Source organism: Tachyglossus aculeatus, chromosome 25, assembly GCF_015852505.1.
Source record: "Tachyglossus aculeatus isolate mTacAcu1 chromosome 25, mTacAcu1.pri, whole genome shotgun sequence".
In the NCBI taxonomy this organism is placed as follows: Eukaryota; Metazoa; Chordata; class Mammalia; order Monotremata; family Tachyglossidae; genus Tachyglossus; species Tachyglossus aculeatus.
This window is the reverse complement of record NC_052090.1, coordinates 14,979,169-15,000,603: the sequence shown is the minus strand read 5'-3', so window position 1 is coordinate 15,000,603 and position 21,435 is coordinate 14,979,169. Positions and strand designations below refer to the sequence as shown.

The window sequence follows — 21,435 nt, the reverse complement described above, 5'->3', positions numbered from 1 at the left end:
AAGTGACTTCTTAAACTCCTAAGAGGTGTAAATCTTTGAAACAGAATTAATCTCTGATTGCAATGTAAGTGGTTTCTAGGTATGAAAATACACAAACACACACACACACACACACACACACACACACACACTCTCTCTCTCTCTCTCTCTCTCTCTCTCTCTGAACCTGATTGCTCTTGAAATGAATTCTTGTCCTTATGTGACCCAGAGTATGTGCTGATGAAACTATAGAAATCCAAGTTATCAAAATTGTTTGATATGAAATGAAAAAAAAAGAATAGTTAAATTGAAAGTTTAGCATCATGAAATTCAAAATCCCAAGTGGTATATAAACATTAAAAGAAACTTTGGACTGCTAATCCTAGGAAATGAGTTTTATGGATTGAATTCAACAAGGCTTCAGAAATGGTTCCATCTGCTGCCTAGCAGCTGGTGAAAGGATAAATTTAATTCATTAATTCATTTGGAAAAAAGGATCCAAGTAGTAAAGACTTCATTGCTCATAATGCACATAGGTGGAAATGAAAACTGAAATGTGGTTCAATTGATCATCTTTGATACTGAACAACCTTGTCTCCCCCTTTGAGGTAAAGGGCTTAGCGATTCAATTAGACTGCTTTTATGGCAATAACTAATCATTTTAGTGATAGTAAAAACTCATAAAAGTTGCAAAACTCTGCAGTTCTCTGCCTAAAAGTTATTTTTTTTCAGTTTGATGGCATGAAAGATACCCACTCCTAAATGCTCCGATGTAAATGCCCCTACATTTTTTAAAATAAATACATCAGTGGATGTACCCTATTTGGTAATAAAAATCATTTAAGCTAGAAATGGTAAAAAACATATTTGAGATTCAATGGTCAAAGAAGTCATTTCAGATCAAAATATTTAGAATAAAAGTGAAATTTCTTCTTTTTCCCTTCTCTGTAAACTGCATTTTTATTTCCTGCTTCCCTTCAAACTCGGTTTTTTCACATAAGCGATCAGCTGTACAGAAGGAGTTTTAAAAACAAATGAAAACTCCCCTAATCCTCAGATATTTACAGGTGAGTTTCTTGGGCCTGTGACAGAGATTGGATTGGCCGAATCATGCAGTCTGCTTCAGCCATTTGTAAAGTAGTGTAAATCCCAAACTATAAAGGCAAAGTTATCTTCAGTTTCTAAAAACATAACTACATTTTTCTCAAGAGGGTAAACTCTACTAAGGTAGTGCAAAATGGAAAACCTGAAGTTATTTAAAGGGTAGGTTCTTAGTCAGAATCAGACTTTCTTTAAGACCTGTGCCTCACCTTTCTGGGAAGTTAAAAATGCTCTAAATAGCAGCTAATGAATGTATGATAGAGATCGAACTCTTGATTGGAAAGAAAGGACCCAAATACAGCTGGTGTGCTTTTTAGTGTTTCTTCTTCAGCTGGAGATTTCATGAATGATATTTTGGCTTTACAATTTCTTCTGTAGCCCCTAGCTCACTGTAGTGGGCTGGTTGGATTTACTATAAAGGTTCTGTTCGCACCCTGTGGGTTGGGTTAAGAATTAGGATTTATGCATTTATTTCTACTGTTGCATTGTTTATACAGCTTTGGTTTAGTTTTGATCCCTTTTTTTTTTTTTGCCTTTGAGGCTCTTTCCACAGTGTCAGCTGCTGACTGATAGTAGGAGAACGGCCTCGTGGTGTGAATGAAAGGGACCTAGCGGTTGGTAAACAGAGATAAGGAATAAATAGAGCACAGGCAAAAAGAGATAGTTCTGTGGGAGCCCAGATTGCCGCCAGTCTGTTCAAGTGAGATGCAGAGCCTGTCCTTTTCCCAGATTAAATTAGTGTGCGAAATCTCCAGTGACCTCCTCCCCTTCTCCCCATCCTCTTTAGCCAAGCTGAACAGGCTCTCTACTGCAAAGTATTCATTTTATCCAGGGACAAGCTGGACAATGGAACTATTCCTGATACTTATGGACAGCTGTCGTCATTCATAGGGCTTTCAGCATTTCATTTTTCATAGGAGTTAAAAGGGTTCCTACCTTGTAACTGAAGAGAGGGCAGAGATGTAAGTATGCCAGTCTTGAGGCAGTTTGGGAAAAATATAAACTGCTAAAGGCAGCATTTCTTTTTGTTTAAGGTTTACAAGTAATATCATGATGCTATTGAGAAAGCGCTTGCTCAGAGGACCTGGGTTTTTAAAAAGAATGCCGATCTGAAACACAAAACTCCCCAGGATGGTAAAAGTTCCCCCAAATGAAAGGTCACCAGGGCAAACCCAGAAAGATCATCCTTGCTTTCCTTGCCCTTGTTTTAGTTCACTTGATTACCTGCAAAGAGCTACCAGTAAATATTAAAGCCTTCTGAGATACCTTTGTGGTCCCATATTTTTTTTAGTGATTTACTGCAAATATATTCAGCATTTGACTGATTAAATAGACCTTCCGCAACCTTGAGGGTCACTGTGTAGAGTATGTACATAGAAAATGCATCAGCCCATTGTACCCTGGCAGCTAATGAGATTGGTCGTTAACTAAATGACACAAAGCCTACAAAAAAAGCTTAGCAGCTCACCAGAGTATCACAGAGTGTCCCTGCACACCACACAACGACACAAACAGTGGACTAACCTAGCCCACCCCTGCTTTATTCTACATCACTGCTTCCCTGATGTCAGCGTGAGAGGCAGAACAAAGGCTAAGAGGCACCCGGTAAGTCAGTCTGACAATTATGCCCTGGGGAGAAAGTAGAACAAATCTTAGCCTAACCATGGGGTTGGAAGTCCGATTCTAGACAAGTAGGTCATAATGAAGGGGTTTTTCCATCACGTCAGGAAACATTGTTTCTGGGCTCCGTGGTGTATATTTTTCCATCTAGCAAAAGTTTTGGCCTGAGCCAGGAAAAGCGGACCCGATTTGCAAGTGAAGTTGATTTTGAGAGTTAGACTGCTGTTGGAGAAATGTTGCTTTGTCTTAAGTCGGCACAAAATAGCCATGAGCCAGTGGCACCTTCAGGTCTGATGAACTTTATAATGCATGTAGAAACTTTGCTTTTGGTTGGTCTATGTTAAAAGGTGATGAAACCCGGGGAATGAGGGTGCAGACGGTATCACATTTCATGCCCTAACAGATTGCATCAACTCCCCAAAAATATGCTTTAAATAACAAACACAGGCTTGACTTGATTTGGACAGTGCCATTTTCTGCACCAATACATAATGAAAATGTAAAAGTTGCTCCCTTCCTTGCTTATTTCTTCTGAAACTGAAAATAAAAGACCCAGGTGTGGATATCTTGTTGGACACCTCTAGCAGTAGTGGTTGCCTGCTGAGTAAAGGGGAAAAGCAAATCTAACTGGTATCTATGTAGCACTTCCTTGTGTGTCCTTCAATGACAAATGCACTTGTAATATTTGAATTTGAAACCTCAGGTTCCTTTTTCTCAAATGTGGCAGCAGGAAGTTGCCAGAAAGTCTTGTTTGCCTTTCTGAAATGTTTTCTGTCTGCTTTAGACTTGTGTGCTCAGGGGATGTATGGTTCAAGAGAGAGGATGATATTGTTTCAGAACATTCAGGTAAATTAAACATTTTATTCTAAGATGTCAGATAAATAGATTGCTAACTATTTTAGTGAACTCTTCTCTCCTCATCTAAGGAACATTTAAAATAAGAGCATTATAAGAGTCATGTGGCAATTTGAAATGGACATTATCAGAATATTGGGCCGTTACTAAAGCTCAGGAACGACTGACCACTGAATCTTAGAAGGGCATGTCAGAATAATCCTTTTATTGAATTAAAACTCTACATTGTTTTGAAATCAGTTCACCCAGGTACAGACAGTGCTTACCTAGAAACGTTCTTATTAGGGGTGCTGTAGTTAAACTAGAGTTTAGCATTTCAAAGTGAATGAATGCTTTGGGGGATTTTCTTTTTGGCAGAAGAGCACTTCTAGGATTTAAAAGATTCATAGGAGCACAACAAGACCATTAGACAGTTTGTTTTTCCACCCTTAATCTTATCTTTTTATTACTGAATGTTAAACATGTGAAAGTGAATATGGGTATTAGCTTTATAACAATAGTTTTTGTAGTTTGACAGACTCTTCCGGTAAAGTGATTTGGTGATCGCTATAGTACGGGATCGTAAAGGGTGCTAACAAACTTAATTCAAATAGATGTGGGCAAGTCAGTTGTAGTTTTATTTTTTTTCTACCAGGTGTTCTATAATATATCTTAACACCACATTTTATACTATGGGAGTAATTGAAGCAGCCTAAGGAAAGCATAGTTTTAGTCTTATTTAGTTTAGAGTTTAAATTAGAGTTATGCAATTAGTCATTGTCCACTTGGAGCAAATCCTATTACTGAGCTGTACATTTTCAGTTTCAACCTAGAAAGTTTGTGGCGGCTAGCAGAGTTTTTTCCTCATCAGTGCAGCAAAGAATACTTTTGAAATTTCCACTCAGATCTTAGGGACATATATTTTTGTACACCCTTTCCAGTTCAAATATGTGTTACCTATTCATGAAAAGTTTACTGGAGACGTTACTGTCGTTAAAGTTCAGCAGAAGTTCAGACTAACTGTCCTTCTGAGTATCTGAGTACGATTGTTTCAAAAATTTATAAAGGGCCAGATGAAGCTAGGTGTCTTGCGGTTGAAACAAGAATATATCATCCGTACTGTTCAATTGAGACTGTTTTTGTTTTCATCAGCATGGTGGACTATTTTTGTGGAATTTTTATCACCTGGCAAAACATGTATGTTCAATTGTTCTCTCTACTGGATATGAATTCCTTCTATTTCCATCTGGTTAGTTGGACAATTTTTTGCTCCCAAACTTTTAGCTTCTTGAACTTTATCTTTTCCAAATAAATTGGTGTGCCCAGGGATCCATTTTTCCTTACTCCTTATAGATCCAGTTTAGTCACAAGCATTCTTAGCTTTTAAGTGGTCTTATTTACTTTTTGAAAAAAAAAATGTTTCTTAAAAGACAAAAATTGTTCCATTTCTAGGTAATCTCTGAGATAATCCATATGAAGAACCACATCAATCATCTGTGTCACTGACTGACAGGAACAATTATAATATTGGTAGATATGATCAGGCTATGCATTGTACTTCTGAAGTATATTTTTTAATTTTAAAAGCCTGTCAAACTTTTTTTTAATTTATATATGAATAGCAAAGGATCTTTAGGGTACTCTAGACTTGAAATAAGTGGTCATTTTAGACAAGGTGCAGTTTCCATAATTTAGATCTTATAATAATAAACTCATTGACTGTCCCTGTTTCTATGATACAATACATCTGTTTGTTTCCAGGGGTTTCAAATCATGCATCCCTAAGGTTTGGAATATAAAGCATTGGCTAGATTTTTTGTTTTGCTGTTTTTTGTTTATTGTACTTGGATATGAGATTTTACATGTAGGGTCCTCTCTGTCTCTTGGTAAATATAGATTGAGGCACATATTTGGCACATCACTGGACAGTGACTAGGTTTGTACTTTGCAACCAGAGAAGGAGTTTTGCACCTATTCCTAGCAGAACTCACAGACGCTTCCCATATAAATCTGCCATGCTGTTCCAGGGAAAAGTGGCACATAAAAATGCCAGTGACTTCAAAGGCACAATTATGGATCATCGTGTCGGTAACCTGTTCACTTTTAGGTAGAGATTTGTGTAATGTGAGCTAATGGCCCCTTTGCCTCAAGTCATTATTCTACTTTTTGGAGTTACTGATTTATATACATTGTAAATCAGAGCCAAGCATGGCAGCTGGACTAAAAATGTATGTTCTCTAGATAACCATATCCCAATTTATTTTGCTGATATGTACCTAAAAGCAAGTACAAGGACAAGATTTTGCTGTTGCTCAAGAGAGCAGTTTATCTGAACCTGGGATATTACAATAGGAAGTTATTCTTGGATTTTCTGATTTTTAAAAAATGTGTCAATGAACTTTAAATACAAGGGTAAAACAGGCCCTTAATATTGATTTTATTTCACTAGACTCAGCATCCATCCTTAGCCAAGACATGCTAAATTTAGGAACTGATTTTGTCATTTTTTCCCCACCTGACGGAGAAAATGCCACCCATGTTACATTTTAACCATGACTTTCTAGATAGATGTCACATATGAAACTACCCTGACACTAACTGGGCCAACAGGAATTTCTGATGTATCTAGTGTCAGAACGATCATATTTATCCCAAATCTAACACACACGATACACCTAGTTCTAGGAAAAAGGTAATGTTTTTCTTTCAACAGAACCGAAATTACCATTCTGTGTAGGACATAGGCTAAAAACACTTTAACTAGGAGTGAAAAAATAGAGATACTAGGAAACATACTTGGGCTAAATACTAATTATGAGAAAGTTACCAACCACTGCTTGCTATTTCATTTCCATAGCACGTTCATTGAATATGAAATCAGCATATCTTCTTGTCAGAACCTGCCATTATTCTGAAACACGGTTTGAATCTGAATTAGCCTAACCCTAAAATTAGGGTGTGTGATGGACAGTGGGAAGGTTGGGAGAGCAAGAGGGGAGAGTTGTTTAGGAAAAGCCACACCAGCAAAACGTTTGGTTCAACCACAGGAACCCTATGAATAGCAGACCAAAAGCCCCATCATATTAGAGAGCAGTGAACCTGCTGGGTACAGAGCCCTTGATCATTTTTGTGTGAAAGATAGCAGGGTTTGCAAAAAGGGTTAAAGAAAATGCATTCTGTTGCATCTGCTTACTAAATCCCTTACTTTAGTAGAAATTCAAATTTTGTAAAGATTATTCGTTTTATTGATGCATATAATTATAATCACAAGCCATCTGCTGATTTGGCAGGCATGGTTAAAATTCTCTAACTCTCATAACCTTTCAAGTACAGTGCCCTTGGGACTCTATTTCACTTTTATATTTTGGAAAACATGTAGGGACAAACAAGAGAGGTCATCTGCCGAATGTCAGCGCCCCCCCCCCCGAAAAAAAAAGAGGAAGAATATAAATTGCATTTGTGGTTGTTTTTTAATGGTAGAGGAAGTATTTTCCATTTATGTTTCTGACTTCATGAAGGATTATCCTGGTTTCCATGATGTACTTTGGGAATTTGAATTTTTTTCTAGGGATTAAATCCCTGTCCTTTCACTCCTGGGATGTGGGTTCCAAGTCTAAACCAAAAGAACAAATATGGTTTAGAATGGTTGTCACAGGTAAATCAAACATGTTTTGACCTTGGACTGTTTTTTGGACCAAAGTCCATTCTGCTGTTTGGTTTTGTGAAAAATGTAAATTTCCATGTAGGAACTTTGTAATATTTGGGTTTAAGATGAAATGCATTCCAGAATTTTATTCAGGACATTCCTTTCTGCCCAGAGTTCTGTAATAACCTCCGGGGTATTTCCTGGCCTGGATTACAGCCGTGATCAAACTGAGTCTGGCAGGTGGCCTGCTGTGGTTATCGGCAATTTTTATAATATTCCCTGAATTTTAGCACCTGTAGTCTTCCCCCTTCTATCTTGGATGTACGTCGCTGCAAAACGTGGCCACTTGACTGTTGTGCAAAAGGGAGAATAATTTCCACTAGGACGTCACCAGCGTATTGATGGTGATGCCTCAAGGACCCGATTTTCCCTCAGAACCACAAATGATCAGGGAAAATAGAAGAATCCTGCAGGAAACTTGTGAACAAGCAAAAAAATCCAGAAGTTTTGGAGAAAGCCTGGGTGGTTATAGATAGAGAGCACATTTAAAAAAGCCCAGAAATTCCTGGACCACTGTTGCTCTTCCTTAAGTTCACAGTTCTTTGTTGGCCTTAAGAGATCAACACGAAGCCTAACCTTTCTAAGGACCTTAAACTTGAGGAAAAAGAAGGGCTAGGATATGTGGTGTCAAAACAACAGTCACTTTGAGTCTTGTGCTTCAGCTCAGATGTGTCTTCTAGTTACGTGTTGCAATTTCAGGTTGCAAGAGAAACTCTACTATTATATCAGGATGGAAGATCCTTCATGACAATAGGCAAACCATTCAACAGTGGTTCTGCCCAGCTCAGTGTAGGAAGCTTTATGGTTTGGGCTGAGATTGTGTCTCCAAGTCTAGAGTTATCGCCCAAGAGCTTAGTAAAGTGCTCTGCACAGAGTAAGCACTCAGTAAATTCTATTGGTAGATTAGTAGAGAAGCAGCATGGCTCAGTGGAAAGAGCATGGGCTTTGGAGTCAGAGGTCATGGGTTCAAATCCCGGCTCTGCCAATTGTCAGCTGTGTAACTTTGGGTAAGTCACTTAACTTCTCTGTGGCTCAGTTCCCTCATCTGTAAAATGGAGATTAAGACTGTGAGCCTCAAATAGGACAACCTGATCACCTTGTATTCCCCAGTGCTTAGAACAGTGCTTTGCACATAGTAAGTGCGTGGCTCAGTGGAAAGAGCACGGGCTTTGGAGTCAGAGGTCATGGGTTCAAATCCCGACTCTGCCACATGTCTGCTGTGTGACCTTGGGCAAGTCACTTAACTTCTCTGAGCCTCAGTTACCTCATCTGTAAAATGGGGATTAAGACTGTGAACCCCACATGGGACAACCTGATCACTTTGTATCCCCCCCCAGGGCTTAGAACAGTGCTTTGCACATAGTAAGCGCTTAACAAATGCCAACATTATTATTATTATTATTAACAAATACCATCATTATTATTAGTAGTAGTAGGGTCCTCAGATATCCTTAATATTCAGTATTCTCCTGTAATTCATTATCTTTTTCCATTTTCCTGGAAAAGACTACCAGGAGCAAATGCAGAATTGTTCCACTCTTGAGTAACACAAGTTTCCCTCTCTGGGAACACAGGGTGGGTGAAGCCGTTCAGTAGTCAGAGTCCAGTATTCTCAAGACTGAAATCCGGCAAACTTATTTCCCATTTCTACTTCCTAAACGCATTTAAAGTCCTACATCCACAACAATCTGTACCTTGTTTTTCTTCTTTGGGTAAATGTAATTCTAATGGGGAAACTCAGAGAAAATGCGTTTTCAAAATAGCTTCACAACTGAGCCAAGGGAGCCTGGGAAAACTGAGAATATATTTCTAGTCTATTTCACAAGCAGGTCAGATAGACCTCTGTCAGAGAGAAACCAAGCTCATACTTGGTTTCAAGCACCGTGCTAAGGTCTGGAGTGAATACAAGATGAACAGTTCAAACCCAGCCCTTATCCCTCATGAGGCTCACAGTAGGGATGGCCTATGTCTGGATAGTTTAGACAAGGTCTGAAACGTTTTGTCGTATCTGGTACTGGACCATAAAGTTTCCCAAAAAGGATATCTAGTACCCCCAAATCATAAAAGTTAAAACTGGAAAAGATTCATCAATTTATCTAGCTTCTTAGTCTACTAATTTGGCCAGGATGTTCTGCCCTATTTTTTCTTATGAAGTTTCTTTAACTTTGTTTAATGTTATAAAGGATGAAACACCTTGCAAAAAGGGGGTTCAGTGTCAAATAATTTAAAAGAAAGGACTTTTTCCCGATGACCAATGGTTCCCTTTCTTCAATTTATCCCATTCCTATTTCCACTGAAACTTGCTTTTTCCCATTCTTCTTTGTAAATGATATATGTCTTTCAAGCATCAATAAAATATTTTTGTATTTTCACTATCAAATTATATATCTGATTCCTTCGTCTTTACCCAAGTGTGCATTTCCTTATTATTCAGTCCCCATTCCGAATTTCTGGCAGATTGTTGTAGTCAAATAGCCAAATTATTTTTCAGAAGACCGTTTTGGTCTTTGCTCAAATATGTGCATCTCCAATGTTAGCAATAATTGAGCTGGGGACACATAAATCAACTCTTCATGGAGTCGTGCACCTCTCTGGTTCTAGTCAACTTTGGAGCTTCCTAAAAATCACCCACATTTATCTATAGCATTTCAGGGTGTAGGACCTTCCATATTCTTGGACATCAGCTGCTAACTGGGCATCCACTAGGCCAGTCAGGAGGTATGCTTGAGGATAGAATCCCTTGGCAAACTACCCTATATCCACAAGCTCAAAGTAACAATTTCCAGCCCAGTTGCACAGGAAAAATTGGTTTCCAGGCCCCCCTTACCTTAGCTGGATGGTGAGTCAAGTCACATTTGCTCTGTTAAGATCAGTCACTTAGTGTTTTGGGTCCTTGGGCAAGTCGGTTAACTTCTCTGTGCCTCAGTTTTCTCATCTGTACAATAGGGATTAAATTCACATTTTTCTTTTCCCTTAAACTGAGTCTCATCTGGACAGTGATGTATAATAATAATAATTATGGTATTTGTTAAGTGATTACTATGTGCCAGGCACTGTACTAAGCGCTGGGATGGATACATGCAAACCGTATTAGACACAGTCTTTTGTCACATGTGGGGCTCATAGTCTCAATCCCCATTTTACAGATGAGGTAACTGAGGCCCAGAGAAATTAAGTGACCTGCCCAAGGTCATACAGCAGACAAGTGGCAGAGTCAGGATCAGAACTGTATCTAATATGATTATCCTGTATCTACCCCAACCCCCAATGCTTGGCACATACTAAGCGCTTAACAAATAACACAACTTTTAGTGTTGTTATTGTCAACAGTGACCCTCAGGTCATCCCCAGGAGACACCATCAATACGTTTTTATTTCGTGTGGGATTTTAGCATTTCCCTCTTCATAAAATACCCTGACCTCCAATCTGCCAAACCAAGTTCCACCTAAAAAGTCACCTTTTTCAAGAGGCATTTCTTGACAAAGTCTCTCCCTCCTTGGTCGTGGCATCCTGTCAAACCCCTTTGCACTTTCATTGCACTTTCACTTGCAATTTATGTTTAAGGTTAATATTTTTCATGGCATCTTACATTTTTATTGTTTGCAACTGTTTTGCTATGTTTTAAGTTTTTGGATAATTGGCAATTTGTGTTCACTTGTTTCCCCTGTTAGATGGAAAGATCCTTGAAGGCAGGGGCCATTTTTTTTATTTCTTTTGTGTGCATTCCAAGTATGGTACTCTGAACACAGAAGGCAGTGAATGAATGAATGCTGTTGATGATGATGATATGGATTGTTAATACCTTGGGCCTTTGATGTTTCCAACTGTTTTCCATTCATTTAAAATCGGTTCCTAATCATGTACATTTGAACTTATTTTGCAAGTAAAGTTGCTCTATTTTATTCATGCAAGTCATCACCCTTATGTGTTTTGAAGGCTCAGGTAATGCAGCAGCAATATCAATCCACCCGTCAATCAGTGGTATTTGTTGAGTGCTTACTGTGTGCCGCATTATACTAAACACTTGGGAACGTACAATGCAATAGTGTTGGTAGACGTGATCCCTGCCCACAGGGAGTTTATAGTCTACAGGAAGAAGCAGACCTTAAAATAAAATACAGATAGGCAAAAGAGTAGACTATAAGGATATGTACACAAGTGCTTTGGGGCTAGGGTGAGTATTAATTTGCTTAAAGTCCAGAGCCATGTGCCTCAGTGATGCAGAGGGGTGGCTGCCCTAATGGAAATGAGGACTTAGGTAGACAAGGTCTCTTAGAGGAGATATTTCAGGAGGGTTTTAAAGGTGGGGAGAAGGGTGGGCTGTCTGACATGAAAGGGGTGGGGGGGAGTTCCAGGCCAGAAGGAGGACATGGGCAAGGGGACTGTGGTGGGCTAGATGAGACCGAGGCCGAGAGAATAGGTTGGTGTTGTATGTCAAACATTAGCAAACTGCATGATGCTACCTCATTGAAAAAGTTTTACAGCATTATTTTTCTCCTTCAAGGCTAGATTATTGCTCCTTTACAGCTTTTTCCTATAAATGTTTATCAGTTTTAGCACTAAGTATTTGTTCTGCTATTTTCCTGAAATCCATAACACATGGGCAGAGCTCTCTTCAAGATGTAAATGTTTTACGTAACTCACTGGTCAACTTTTCAATGGTGGGCCAGACAGCCTAAGCCAGGGCTCTGAACTCTTAAGTTTCTCTGAACTTTGCATTTTCATTCTTTTTAGAAATTTGCTGCCCTTTTGAGAAGTTCAAAAAGAATGTCTTTAAAACATACTCAAAAGTCTTCATTCAAATACCCACTTTTCCATTTAGGCTCTCTTTGGCTACAAAAATATCTGGATTACTACAACAATACCCTGGTCTAGAGCCTGAAAAGTCACTGACAAATTCCTTTCAGTGCTCTGGGCCTAGCTATTTTTGTCTTCTTTGAAATCATAGTTATTTTCTTCTTCTTGTGGGACCAGGTCTGGACTACAGAAATTTTAAACAATTTTCTTGTTAATGGTACGTCTTAAGTGCTTCATATGTGCCAGACACTGTACTAAGTACTGAGGTAAATCAAGACAGTCAAATTGGACAGTCCATGTCCCACATGGGGTTTACAGTCTAATTAAGCAGGGAATGAACACTAGTGTAATTCCAGGACTCATAGAAATGAGCTCTAATAGCCCTTCCTCTCACTATTTTTTCCTCACTCGTTCCTTCTCAACAATCCATTATATTTTGGATATTTTTTATGCTCAAGCCTAGAGGGCACTCCATAAACACTGCTGACTACAGTAGACCTTCACGGGGCCAGAGTCAACCTAATTTTTACTTTCGGTTCCACTGGTCCTCAATTTTCCTTCCATGGGCCTCTATGCATCAATTCCAATTTGAATAAGTGGTCCCTTAGTGATCTGAAAAAAAATAATTTATTTAAAATGAACAAAAAAATTGCCCATCCCACTTCTTAGGCATTGGAGAGATGTGTGTGTGGTCCACGAAAAATGACCCAGTATTGAATTCTTTCTGGGATATTCTGCTAGCCGTACCCATTCTTCATCCCCTGATTAGACAGAGTTCACAGTACATTCCACATCCATGATCAGTTTATTGCCAACATGCCCTTCTTAAAATCTCCACCCTTTATTGCAAAGCACCAAAATACCACTGTAGGATTTCCACTGATTGCATATATGGGTAAGATTATTCCATTACCCCAAAACCCATCAGTTACCTCTACGTGTTAGCAGTGATCAAACATAGCTTTTCTTTCCATACTTTGGCCTGCAGGAAAAAGTTAGTGCGTCACTTGGAATGCCCTCAGAGTTGATTTGTGCTGTTGTGCTATTTGCTTCAAAATGATATATCATGTTGCTTATCATTTAACCTTGATCTTCCTGGTGTATTTTTTAATTAATTTATTCTCTTACTAGTGCTATTTGCTCTTTGAAAGTTCAAATATTGCACAAAGACAGCAATTTATGTACTTAGATTTAATTCATGTGATGAAGCAGCAGGTGATTTCTATTGCACTTCTAACGTAAATGACTTTATCTGAGGGCAAGATTAAGTCCAGTGTGTGGTAAAGAGGGTGCTCATAAAGTGCTTCAGAGCTAGACCAGACATTCGCCCTCTACCAGATCTTTTCCAACACAGAGCTTTAGGAGAGAGTTGCTGATGATTCAGACGCATGTATAAATAGCCGCAAAAGACATTTAGATGTTCAATTTCTATTCCCTCTTCTTGTGCATCTATGGCTGCAGAACGTTTAGCTCTTGGGGGAAATGAAGTACCCCAGGCCATTATCTGTGATGCCACTCACCGGTAAAAGAGGAATTCTTTTGCATTGATAGTCTCTTTCCCTCAGAAGTGCTTTGGGCATAGGTCAGAGTGGGAGCCAGTGGGCTCCTTCAGGCTCTTGAGAGCAACGTGACAGAAACCCTCACCATAGGCCTCCCTCCATAAATGAAAAAAGGGAAAGTCCAGGTGCCTTTCCTGGTGGAATAATTTGAGTAAATGCAAGCCAGAGGCTCACTGATGCTTAGATCACTGCCGTCTTTGGTCTCTTGGCCACACCGTTTTCTAAACAGTTATTTGCTTCAAAGCATGCAGTCTTTTTACGTAGAAATTTTGCAAGAAGTATGGATTCATTACAGACTCCTGAGGGATTTGAAGGTTTTTAGGTTGTATTTTGAATCAACCGAATTTAGCAAAAATATGCTCAAGTGTAACTCGGTTAGTAGCTCTTGATTTTCAGGCCCTTGGTTCATCCTGCAAAATAACCAACCCGTAAAAAGTTGAATCCTGTAAACACGGACGTGAAAAAGAAAGGTTGGATTTATTTTTGAGGGGGGAGGTATTTTTTTTTAAATGCTGTACTAAATCTTTGCACAACAAACATCACCAGTATGTAAACAGGACTCTAGCTACTGTGTTTGTCCACAGCGAGAGCTACAGATGAACACAGTGTAGTTGTGTGATGACAGGAACAGCTGACTCATTAGTAGAGAGCAGTGAAAGGTAATTAACCCTGGGAAACGTACAGCTGCCATGCGAGCTGTTCCTTTCTGTAGGATCTGATTAGAAATTAGTGTTAAACCACTGATTCTTTAAAAAAAAAAGCCTGTCATTGATAATTCACTTTCACTCTCAGGTGTGGGTGAAGAAAGGTTCTCAAATGTACTTACGTACAAAAGACCTACGATCTAAAAGACATTTGTCAAAAGCACACACCTGCCTGCCTTGTTAGGGGAAAAGCTTTTTGTTATGAATATCATATATGACCATTGAATATTTGACTTCCCAATGTGTAAACTGTTTTAATGAATTTTCTTTACACAGTAAATAGACTGTTGGTCATGATTATTTCATTAACATTTTCCCTTTTTTTTGTTTTCTTTTCTGCTTTGGCATCTACAGCAATGCAGATTTTCCTGTTCAAATATCCCAAGTCTCTCATTTTTTAGGGGAGGTAAGTGAAGCCTTCATAAAGGAAAAAAAATAATGTCCTGGCTCTGAAAGTAATCCTCAAGCTATCCTTCTTTCTCAGGAAACTTTGAGGGATTTTTAGTGATGATGGAAATACGTGACTGTCAAAGGAGAGTACCATTGCTAACATTGATTATTTTTATGGAAGCAAAGATTTGTCTGTGGATAGATAGCGTGGTGAGTTTAGATCTCTTTAATATAGCTTATATTAAATAGCTAGCAACTTGAGGCATATGACTCCATCTGATTTGTCACCACCAGCAGTAAGCAAAAATCGAAGGCTGACCATTAGGAAAATGGATTTTGAAATTCAATTCAAGAACATAAACTTCTGTTGAAACTTAAAAGGGAAGAAATTTGAGACTTGGAACCCTCAGGAGGAAATATTCCACCTCAGGAATAACTATGGAAATGGGATCGATCAATCAATCATATCTATGTGGAAATCAGCATGGCTCAGTGGAAAGAGCCCGGGCTTTGGAGTCAGAAGTCATGGATTCAAATCCCGATTCCGCCACTTGTCAGCTGTGTGACTTTGGGCAAGTCACTTAACTTCTCTATGCCTGTTACCTCATCTGTAAAATGGGGATTAAGATTGTGAGCCCCACGTGGGACAACCTGATCACCTTGTAAACTCCCCAGTGCTTAGAACAGTGATGATGATGATGATGATGATGGCATTTATTAAGAACTTACTATGTGCAAAGCACTGTTCTAAGCGCTGGGGTGGTTACAAGGTGATCAGGTTGTCCCACAGGGGGCTCACAGTCTTAATCCCCATTTTACAGATGAGATAACTGGGGCAAAGAGAAGTTAAGTGACTTGCTCAAAGTCACACAGCTGACAAGTGGTGGAGCCGGGATTTGAGCTCAGACTCCAAAGCCCGTGCTCTTTCCACGGAGCCACGCTGCTTCTCAGTTGCTTTCCCATCCTTGAGTGAACCATCCCAAAACTGTCCCTCCCTTAAACTCCTGAAAATTGGAACAAACAGGCATTTAACCTTCCCATTTTGCCAGTTTGTGGAGTAGTTTTTTTCTTTATAGCACTAACTGACCATTAATCAAAGTTTTATCACTAATACATCTCTTCCCTTACAACTGTTGCCACTTCCATGAGCTTGGCAATTCCATGCTGACACACACCTTGCTTTCGGATGGGGAATTAAAGAAGTATATATACACATACGTACATAGACATGCAAAGAGAACAAATTCCAGAATGTTATTAGTGCAGTTTTCAATAAAACTCTAGATCCTTGAGGGATGCAGCATCACACGAATTCTGTGACCAATAGCCTTGGCAGGCAGGTTGCTGTGAAACTTGGCACAAACCATGCCGCTGTTGCCATGAGCCCGCATCACCTTGCCCCAGATCACTTGCGTCCTATTGGGCCTGCCACCAGGATTAACTGTATTGTTCTTTGCTTTGTAGACATAGGCACATCTCTTGCCTAAATAGAATTCAGTTTCATCTCAAGCATAGTCACCTTCAATTTTCAGAAGAGCAGTATGCTCCCTCAGGTTTTGGAGACCACATTTGTAGCCAGCAAAAATGGCCTTGGACCACAGTCTTACAGACATTTTGCTGTCTTGAAATCCTGCTCCTGGGAGGCAAGTTCCAAGGTGGTGGAAGAGAAGGAAGAGAAGGAAAGGGGCTGGCCACGAGGCCTTCTGGGATAACAGTGCTTTGCACATAGTAAGCACTTAATAAATGCCATTATTATTATTATTATTATTATTATTATTATCACTAAGTGCTTAGGAGAATATGATATAACAGAGTTGGAAGACATTCATTCATTCATTCAATTGTGTTTATTGAGCTCTTACTGTGTGCAGAGCACTGTACTAAGCGCTTGGGAAGTACAAGTTGGCAACATATAGAGACGGTCCCTACCCAACAACAGGCTCAGAGTCTAGAAGGGAACAGTCTAGAAGACCTGTTTCCTGCCCACAGTGAGCTTACTGACTACATGTAGAGACAGACATTAATATAAATAAGCAAATTACAGATCTGTAAATAAATTGCTGTGGGACTGGGGGGGGGGCGGGGGCGGTGAATTAAGGGTGAAAATCTAAGAGAAAGGGCAATGCAGAAGGAAGTAGAAGAGGAAATGAAGGCTTAGTTGGGGAAGGCCTTTTGGAGATGTTCCTGCTACCTTTCCTTTTAAGAAGTGGGAGAGGTGGAAAGTGATCTCTCAGATCATCAGAGCCCAACTCAAATATTGTTTTCACATATGCTGTTTCTCTAACTCAGGGCACATTATTAACAATTTATCTATAAAATAAACTCTCAGCTCTTTAAACTTTAAAGTGACCCAATCAAAAGACTATGCTTATGTTAGGAAATAGAGTAATAGGCTGTCTTACTGTTTAACTCCGAAACCTCATCCTGGAAGTAAGAGCTGTGTATGCCCTCTTCAGTCAAACTGCCTTATGAGCCTGCACTTTGAAATGTATTTATACTATTCTACTTGTCTTTCATTTATAAAACAATTATATATATATATATACATATATATATATATAGGCACCATAATTGGATGAGGGGGAACATAGAAATGAGTAAAAATAAATGGCAGAAAAATTACCATGTACTATTTTCAAAAAAACATTACCAACATATGTCAAAGTGACATTTTCCCTTACTTTTTTGAACAGTGAGGACTAGTGGAAAGGGCACAATACTGGGAGTCAGAGGACTTGGGTTCTAATCCTGTCTCTGCCACTTTCCTGCAGTGTGATCCTGAGCAACTCATTTAGCTTCTCTGTGCCTTAGTTTCCTTATCTGTAAAGTGGGGATAAAATACCTGTTCTCCCCCTCCCTTAGACTGAGCCCCACGTGTTTGATAGGGACTGTGTGATCCAGTTATCTTGTATTTACCCCAGTGTTTGGCACAGTGTAGGTGCTTAATACATTCCACAATTATTATTGTTTCAATTCAATTTAAAGTGGCATACTTTTCCTTCTCATGGGTGAATGGTAATTGGGACTAAAATCTCTTCAGAAGATCTCTGGTATGTTAGTTCTTTATTATGTTTTGGGGAAAAATATACTTTCCATCTTATAGAAGTTAATCATCATTGGTATTGAGCGCTTACTGTGTGCAGAGCACTGCACTAAGTTCTTGGGAGAGTTCAATACAACAGAATTGATAGACACAGTTCCTGCCCACAATGAGCTTACCCTGTAGAGGACTACAGTCTAGTTCAGATGATTCATTTTCAAAAGTGGGTTTGTCCGAGTAGGCATCCCTGATGCTGGTTTCCTAACACGTTATGTGCATTTTCCCATTACTGGTATATCTTACCTTACAGGAAGCCTTATGTCTTTTAAAAGCCCAGTAGATTAATAAGATTCAAGGATAAAACTTTCTTCTGTGAGGTGAAAACCAACATTGCAGAAATGTAATGCAAGCAGGTCCTTGAGCATAGAAACTTAACATTACTGGAATTATCAAAATGGTGGTGGATGCTTTTTTCACATCATATTTTCAAAGTCAGTGAAAGTTCATGAATGATCCACCATTCTCTTTATATTCCATTACATCTGGAAGGATGCCATATCCCTCGTGACATGCAAGGTAGCTACTTGGAAAAAGTAAATTCAGTGGAGCTAACAGCTGAGAATTTCCACTTTATAAGGAAGTGAAGAGAATATAACGCTATTGTGAGCATTTTTCAGTCTGAATTAGCAATAAGATAGCTTAAAATTTTTTCTTAAAAAATTTAAAATTCATGGTTTTGAATCAACAAGTGCTCTTTGAACTTTATTAAAAATGTTTTGACATTAGAAAGCTGTTTTGGGTAATTTTACTCCAAGTAGTGCATTTAGTTGTAACTCAGGCCTTGAAGTTAAGTGGTTAGTTTAATGAAATAGTTTCCATAGCTACGGTAGGACACAGAATAACTTTATGTCTCTTGAAGCTATGAAGCAGGCTGGAAAAGGAAAGACTAAACAAACAAACGTGAGTAGATTTATTACTTGGAGTTTTATACCTGGTGTACTCTAAAGCATGCGATAAAAGAGGACATTAAGGTTTTCCAACTGAAAGCCATAAAAGCATATTCAGAAGTAGGAAATTATCGGGTATTCCTTTTCTTGAACATTTCAGAGTGTGGTAGAAAAGCAGTGTTGCTTAGTGGAAAGAGGATGAACCTGGGAGTCAGAGGACTTGGGTTCTAATCCCAGCTCTGCCACTTGTCTGCTGTGTGACTTTGGGCAAGTCACCTCACCTCTCTGTGCCACAATTTCCTCATCTGTAAATGGGGATTAAATCCTAATTCCTCCTACCTAGACTGTGACCCCCATGCAGAAATGGGATTGGGTCCAATCTAATAACCTTGCACCTACCTCAGTGCTTAGAACAGTGCTTGGCACATAGTAATCACTTAAAAATGCTACAATAATAATTATTTTTTTGATTCTTGGGCCAGGAAAGGGACTGACTTCCTAAGATACCTACACGAACTGTATGCTGTTTAGAGCATTTTCTTAATAAACAGAGCCGTATCTAAGGTGTTAAAAAATAGCATAGTAAAGACAGTAATACATTGCTAAACATAATAACTCCTGCAACCTAAGGCCTAACTTTATTATTCATTATAAACATTCTCTTTTTAAAGGCCTGATGGAAGGGAAATGGGGATCTATCATAGTGAAGATGTCTTCTAGTGCCAGCTTCATTGTTTTTCAGTTTAGCATTGAGATGTGTTCTCTGTGGAGTGTTAATGGAGGTCACTGTTGTTGCTCTCCTCTGCTGTGTCTCACCAAAAGAGTTCTTACACAGTTGACTGTTGAGAAAGAAAATGATGTACTTTCCAGTATATCACCTTCAGCTTGTGAGCCTTTAAAGCAGCAGTGATTAACAGGACTTTTACAAAGTTTCTGTGTAGTTACAAGGACAGCTTCAATCTTCTGTCATTTTTTTGCATTAGCTATGATTATGCTTTTACCACCAAAATGCATTTGTTTTAAAGGTAACAATACAGACTGGGAGAATAGCTTATGTTTCATCTATATTTATCAGCACTCACTGTACATTTGTGTCTTCATTACCAGGAAATATTAAGGGACATTGTGCCATCTATTCCTGTTTACAGTTTATTATGCAGAGATAGGAAACACTTAGCATGTAAAATGAATGTAGAAATTATTCCTGGATAGAAACACGGACATTTCCCACTCGTTGGCTCTTTCTCCTCCATCACCGGATCAGAGTGTAATTGTCAGTAATCAGGCCTGCTTGCTGCTGATAAAACCACTCTGAATGCTAGCAGCCTTCTTTGTGTGATGACTCAATTATTCCAGAAGTGCCTCATCAAATCTGCCCCATCAGCTGGGCTAATAAATAAGGAGAAGAAACTGGCCCCCCAAAGCAAATTATAAATCCATTTGCATTAACCATTTCGCTGGTCCGTGATCTAGGCAGAAATAAGCATGGCAGATTGTGTTAAGCTTATTTGAATATGTTTATAATGTTTACAGCATGCAACCCCTTTTTTTGTAGCGCAAGGTGTTGGAATTATCAGTCCTGAATAGCATCTAAATGCAGTTATGTTAATTACAGCAAGGCCTTAGGCATCTTTGAGGGATATTTTGTTGCTTAAATCAGGTGAAAGTTAAATCCTTCTGCTGGGAGAAATATGATCTAGCTCATGTTATTAGAACTGCCACAGAGTTTAAGGAGAGAAGGCCACTGCTGTGTTTTTACAGGTATTCCAAGGACAAATGCTGATATGGTGATGCTTCCCAATTGCTTCATCCATCTTTCAATGCAGAGGGCAGAGGGAAAAGAAATAAAGTTATTCTCGTACTAGGAATGACCTCAGTGGCCCGTAAAGCAAAAACTGTCTTGCAACAGAAAACAGAATTTCTCTCTCTCTCTGTCTCTCTCTCTCTCTCTCTCAAATTGAGAATCCTAGAATTCTCTGCTATTGTTGCTAGAGGAAAAGGAGATCCAGCCAATGGCACCCATGCAGCACAGAAATTATTGTTTTTTTATTTATTGACAAATCTTCGTGTTTTTTTGTTGGCCTTTGAATGATACAAACTGAACTGAATGGCAGTTGATTGGGTAGTTCTGCATTTGCTCAGAGAAACTGAGCTTTAGAAAAAAGCCATCTGATTGCTGTTCAATTGAGAGGATAGTTTAGAGGCATATCTTTAATGGCATTATTATAGTACCTGTTCCCATGGTATTATAGGGATAGGGGACATATTTTCAACCTCCTCATTACAGTAGAATCCTACTCATTTGAATTTGGGAACATTCAGATTTTTAAGGGAATGGGTATGAGAACGAAGGAACAAATCAATTAACTTCTTGTGTTGAGACTTAGGGTTTGGGGCAATAGAAACTTTCCTTAGAATAAAATCCATGTGAACTGAGGAACCTGTAGTTAAAAATCAGGCTATTTGGGCCCATCTACTTAGCCAAAGTGACACCGCATCTTGATGCAACCACTTGGGGAAGGTTTTGCTTGCATGTTCTGCATTATTCTGGGGAAAAAAGTTTTCAAGCCACACACTTGAGAACTGTTCATTCCTTCCAGGTGTACATATTGTCTTTCCAACACCGTGCCCCCAGCTCTTTTTGATTCTGCAAAACCTTCTCTGGAATTATAGAAATAATCAGAATGGAATGTAACTCCCAGAGAAACAAGGTGAGAGACTCCAGGATGCAAAAACTGTTGCAGGTACTTGGTCGTG

General features: G+C 39.0%; 1 protein-coding gene and 1 pseudogene across 10 annotated transcripts in view; one reads left to right on the top strand and one right to left on the bottom strand.

Annotated features, from left to right (window-relative positions):
* Positions 1–2,609: 2,609 nt before the first annotated feature.
* ST18 (ST18 C2H2C-type zinc finger transcription factor) overlaps positions 2,610–21,435 on the top strand; it is a 112,530-nt gene continuing 93,704 nt past the window's right edge. For 8 of the 10 annotated variants that reach the window (XR_005456243.1, XM_038766675.1, XM_038766668.1 and 5 more), the window contains exons 1-3: positions 2,610–2,685; positions 3,485–3,546; positions 14,656–14,707. Coding sequence is in view for 7 of the 10 variants with exons in the window: in XM_038766675.1 (XP_038622603.1) it covers positions 3,502–3,546; positions 14,656–14,707 (97 nt within the window). In the remaining 3 variants the exon portion in view is untranslated. Of the gene's footprint in view, positions 2,686–3,484; positions 3,547–14,655; positions 14,708–21,331; positions 21,390–21,435 lie in introns of those variants that run through there. The other 2 variants (XM_038766676.1, XM_038766671.1) reach the window with 2 other exon arrangements.
* LOC119945509 lies at positions 15,972–16,304 on the bottom strand (annotated as a pseudogene).